We start from the raw sequence: 5,491 nt of genomic DNA on the forward strand, positions 1-5,491 counted from the left end.
TGAAGTCTATACATCAAATGTGATGTATAAAGAAGTGTTGCACGATTAATGGTGCACAATCAATCATATGTTCGTGTGCATCAATAAAGAGTCCCAACTTTTTCATTTTTAGTTCTTATGGATTTCATTTATGCCAGCATGACTCTCATTGATAATTGTTTAGACGTAGTAAACTATTTGTGCAAAAGAACTAATCGCCACCTCTACAAACTAATTTCTGAAAAAAGTATTCGCACCCGGCGCTTGGCGCGAGTAAACGGCTAGTGTGTATATATATATATATATATATATATATATATATATATATATATATATATATATATATATATATATATATATATATATATATATATATTACATGACTACATCTATTTTATGAAGAACTTATTCGGGTATTGCTATGCATTCTAGTATATAACTCACTAGACAAAGTTGTTTGATATGTGTTTTATTGTTGCGCTGTATTCCAGGATCAGGTACAAAACCATAGGATGAGTTGTGGTAGCAACAAGATAGATGGAGACCGGACTTAGTTCTTTTGTATTACTTTTATCTTGTTGTTTATTCTATTGTTTGTTGATGTAAGTGTTACACCTGTTATGTTTTCGGGAACGAAGGTTTTTGACAAACCAAGTTTTGGTAATACTGTATAATATTATTAAAAGTATCCTAAATCTTTATCTAAAAATACTTGAAAGAAAAGGGTGTTACATTTTATTTATACCTTTAGAATTTACGAAAACTCCCGACTATTCTTTATTTAGTTTTCTTATGTAACATGAATATATATAGCATGGGGGCGTTGAGGTGGGCAAAATGGGCAGCTGCACAGGACCTAATTTTTTTCATTATATATTTTTATTTAAAAATAAAAAATTATAATAAAGATAATGACCATTTTTTTCTTGTTCGTGGGCCTTTGACAATATTTAATTTTTCAGGACCGGCTATATAGTATTTATAATATCTGGTCGTAGTATTAGTCTTGTATGCGTAAAATATTCATAAATTTTGGGTTCACATTTGATAAGCCGGTAACCACACCCAAGAAATTTAGACGAAAAAAATATATCTTCACGTTTGAGTCATGATAACTGAATAAAAATAGAAAACAACCTTTTAGAAGAGAAAAAAAGTGACGGTGTTCTCCGTGTACTTTGGAGCGATAAGGAAGTATAAGAGAAAAAAAAATTCTCAATCTTTTTTTTTTTTAAAGAACAAAAAGAGATAGGGAAATAAGACATGGAAGATTTCATTATTCCTCACCAAACCTTTCAGAAGAATACAATACCGGAATATAAGATTTTAAAGTGACAAAGATATATCTTTTATTTCTCTAAGGGAGGAGGGAGTCATTCCCTCTCAACCCACTGAACCCACTACCACATTAGCTTTTCTTTTTCATTTTTCTTCATCTTTCCAACCCACAACACACGGAATTTCTATCTTTCTCAACCCACTCAATTAAAAAAAATACAAAACAACTAAGGTACAAGTCTTAAAACACATGGTACAAGAAAAAAAATGAGAGAGACAAAGTAGAGAGAGAGAGAGATAGAGAGGATGATTTGGGTTCGTGAAACCAATTAAACAATCCCCTGAAGAAAGAGTGGTACCGGCGGTAACTCTATTGCTATTTAATATTTTTTTGTTGATTGTTTTGTACATTTTTTTTAATTGAGTCGATTGAGTGAGTTGAGAAATATAGGTTCCGTGTGTTGTGTGTTGGGAAAGATAAAGAAAAATAAAAGAGAAAAGCTAATGTGGCAGTGGGTTGGAAGGGAATGACTCATTCCTCCCTAATTATGCTAAACTCGTTTTATAAAAATATCGCACTAACTCGTATTATTCAAATTATTCAGTCAAACCAAAGTCGATGGCCGAGATTACAAATGAATAAACAGCTACAAAACAGTTGACTTGGCCCCAATAAATCACACCAATCACATGAATTTTATCAAAGACCAAATTTGAATTATGTGGTTTGACCATATATAATTTGGTTCCGATTTAAACTCTCCCTAGAATGCTAATTAGTTTTCCTTCTATTTCTTACCAACTCAACTTTGGCCAAAATAATCTCTTTGTTCCATGTTTCTTTGCTTTTATTTTCATCGATTTCTCTTTATAAAAGAAGACAATGCTAAAATATTTTGTAGACTGTTACACACTCAAATAGTCAAACCATCTACTACTCAATAATCAATAAAATGATCTACAATAATTTACTAAAAAGATAAAATTCAAAATCCAAAAACAAAAACAAAAGAAAAAATAATTTTCTTACACAATAAGCTATTGATAGATACTAATAGCCTGGGACAGTACATGTTTGACCAATACTCAAACGAATACTGTCCCTGTAATCTTGTAATCAGATTACAGTGTCAGTACTCAACCATGAGTGTTAAAAGCCTCCCATACCAAATTCTGCGGATCCATATTCGTAACATCTCGCGCCTGTAATGCAGCCGTCCTAAGCGTCTTCAATGTCGTGACATTCGCATCATAAAACGACAAACTCACATATGGCAACCCATGTTTCTTACATAGTTCCCTAACAATTGGAGAAATCGACCTCAAATGACACCTAGGCAACCTAGGAAACAAATGATGTTCCAACTGAAACTGCAACCCACCGAAAAACCAATCCATCCAACTACTACACGATATATCAATCGTCCCAGCCGTCTGTTTCTCAAACCAATCGTTTCCCTTCGGTGGGCCCACATAAACACTCGCTGCAAAATGATTCAATGTAAATTGCACGTGTTGGATCCCCGTCACACAAAAACTCACCAACACAAACGCCACGCGTTCACCCCAATTCGGTAAACAAGACACAAGAAGCGGAAACCATGTCCAGAAAATTAAGGTTCCAAGAATGTTGGGGACTTTGTCTGGAACCTTCCGTTTCGACAACAGTAATAGAACCGTTTGTAGATAAAGGTTGACTCTCGCGACAGCCATGATTGGGTAATATGTGTAATGTTGGTAGCTTATGAAGAATCTTGCTAATGGGTTGAAAGTTAATTGTCTTCCGTAAAAAACGGAAGTCAACGAGGTGAAAAGTTTGTTGGAAACGGCTAACATTGGGAGATGTTGGAGGTCGGGGTCATAATCGAGGCTATTACACGCGATGTGGTGCGCGTTGTGGGTCCATTTCCACCACGCGATGCTGATTCCGGTGATGCAGTTTCCGATGAAGATTCCGGCGAATTTATTCCAGCCGCGAGTGGACATCATCTGGTAGTGTCCGGCGTCGTGTCCTAAATACGCGATTTGCATCCATGCTAATCCCAATAATGCCCCTGAAAGCATGTGGACCCAAAAGGAACTCGAGTATAGGACGCCGTATACGGTGGCGGAAAGGAGGAGAGAGACGAAGGAGAGAGAGTATATGACACCGTGTCCTTTTTTGTCAAACATTCCGGATTTGGAAAACTCGGAAGCGAGTTTCCGGTAGTCTTTAGAAACTTCTGAGACGTGGTAGTCGGAGAGGTGGTAGCCGGTGAAGAGGTTGGGGAGGTTGGCCCAGGCGGTGCCGGGGTGGAAGGCGATGAAAGCGTCGGTGGCGTCTTGGCCGGAGAGATTCAAGAGTGGGGTATCGCCGCCTGGGTGTTGTTTGGACCATTCTGTAACGTTGTAGACTTTGCCTTGAATTGAGATCCATAGATCGTTTGGCTTGTTGTGTTTTTGTAATTCTTCTGATGTTATGTACTTCTTGCCATCTATTACTGAATTCAACACTGAAAAAGAATAACGAATTTTTTTGTTTAATAAATTATCAAATAGGGGTTAATCTTTAATTAGTTGTTTTCTTCAGGGTTTTGGTCAATGAGCGAATTATTTGAGAATTATTCTCGTGAAAGACCTCATTTACTTTAGATTTAATTTGAACTTTGAATAGCATAAAATAAGGCAGAGATGCTGAGTTGGATAAGCAACAGGTATTATCTTCTAGTACAAAACTTCAATAGAAGCCAGATGATTGGTATACTTTACTTGCCCTAAAAAGATAATTCTAAATATAAATATTCATTATTTGTTTCTTATAGTAGTAAAAATCATCAATCTTCATACATAAATTAAGAAGAACGCTTTTTATAGTTCATAGTACAACAGCTTGGATTCAGATTGATGATGAAAACAATCTGGATCAGGATCCGACCCGGAAAGCACATAAACAAAACAAGAACAACAAAATCATCTTCTCTAATTAGTAGTTTCACCGTGTGTTTAATGATGATGTAGAAACAGAGAGGTGCGCTTGATTCTAATTAATTTTCATGGTCGAAACAACGACATTGCGAAAACGATGAACACAATAAGTTTAAAACGATCAAAACAATCATTATCCTTGCTGAATTCAACAATATTGCTAAAATTATGATCGTAGAACGATTAAAATGTTTAGATTGGTAACTAAACTGCCTAAAATTGACAAAAATCAAAGGAACTAAACAGACGAAACATAGATATAAACGCTAGGTGAAAACAAATATCACCTTCAATGGTAGAAGTGGAAGGAGAAACCATCGTCAAATCTTCAGACACCAGACGAATTCTCCGCCAAAATTCTCAACGACGATGATTTACACGGAAGAAAGAGAATCAACGGCACAATGTCCGGCGAAGAAGAGAGGAAATCCGGAGACTCTGAAGTTAACACGAATCGGTGGGTTTTTGAACCCTAACGTTACAATGGCAATAATACTATATAGCACGGAAGACTATTTGGGGGAGAAGAAATCAACGGTCGACATCGAACGGTCCGTGGAAACAGTAAGGTGAGCGCGTAATGTAGTGGATAACTCCTCCTCAGTCTCTGGTATCCCAAGAAACAACCTTCCCACGTACCCACGCACATAAACAGCACATTGGTTGCGTTGGCTGTTAACACAAATGTTAAAAGACTTATCCTTTAAGTTTTTATAATAAAATAATATTATTTGATTATATATATATTTTTATTTATAAATTTCTTTAATCTATATATCTGGCAATCCTTTTTTTTTTTCATTAAAAAAATAGTCTTTCTTCTATGTATGAGCATAGAACTTGGGCATAAGTTGGATTTACCTGGATAAACTAAGTCTTGGAATTCTATTGCTAAGATAATTACGTTTTAGATTTGGTAAGGTTGTTCACTATTTTGATAAAACAACCGAATTATCCAATTGGACAATATGGATTGGACTATTTGGTTTGGATATCCGGATTTTTGGATTGATTTTCAACAAAACCGAATTATTATTTTGGATTTCGGATTGGTTTTGGTTTGTAAAATATGAACCAAATAGTCCAAAAAAAACCGAATAAACATTTATTATTTATCTATTTGTAATATATATATATATATATATATATATATATATATATATATTTATATATTTTGTAATTTATTTTTTTCAAATAGATTTAAAACATTTCACCCGATAAAAAAAAACATTAATATGCATTTTCTCTCAAAAAATTTCTATCTATAATA

The 5,491-nt window shown here is 34.8% G+C and overlaps 1 protein-coding gene across 1 annotated transcript; it reads right to left on the minus strand.

Moving 5' to 3' along the window:
- Positions 1-2,176: 2,176 nt before the first annotated feature.
- Positions 2,177-4,861, minus strand: LOC145104995 (delta(8)-fatty-acid desaturase-like). Its single transcript, XM_079042143.1, has 2 exons — positions 4,509-4,861; positions 2,177-3,749 (listed from the first exon to the last, which is right to left on the minus strand). The coding sequence occupies exons 1-2, from the start codon at positions 4,537-4,539 to the stop codon at positions 2,395-2,397; spliced, it is 1,386 nt and encodes a 461-aa protein (XP_078898269.1). The 5' UTR covers positions 4,540-4,861; the 3' UTR covers positions 2,177-2,394.
- Positions 4,862-5,491: the final 630 nt, after the last annotated feature.

The sequence above is a fragment of the Lactuca virosa genome, chromosome 4, assembly GCF_052849685.1.
Source record: "Lactuca virosa cultivar CGN04683 chromosome 4, Lactuca_virosa_CGN04683_v6, whole genome shotgun sequence".
Lineage (NCBI taxonomy): Eukaryota > Viridiplantae > Streptophyta > Magnoliopsida > Asterales > Asteraceae > Lactuca > Lactuca virosa.

Excerpts from the sequence above, each read along its gene's own strand:
- LOC145104995 (XM_079042143.1), bottom strand. The coding sequence starts at position 4,539 with ATGGTTTCTCCTTCCACTTCTACCATTGAAG. Across the intron at positions 3,750-4,508 it reads TTCCACTTCTACCATTGAAG|TGTTGAATTCAGTAATAGAT; the intron begins GTGATATTTGTT and ends ATTCTTTTTCAG.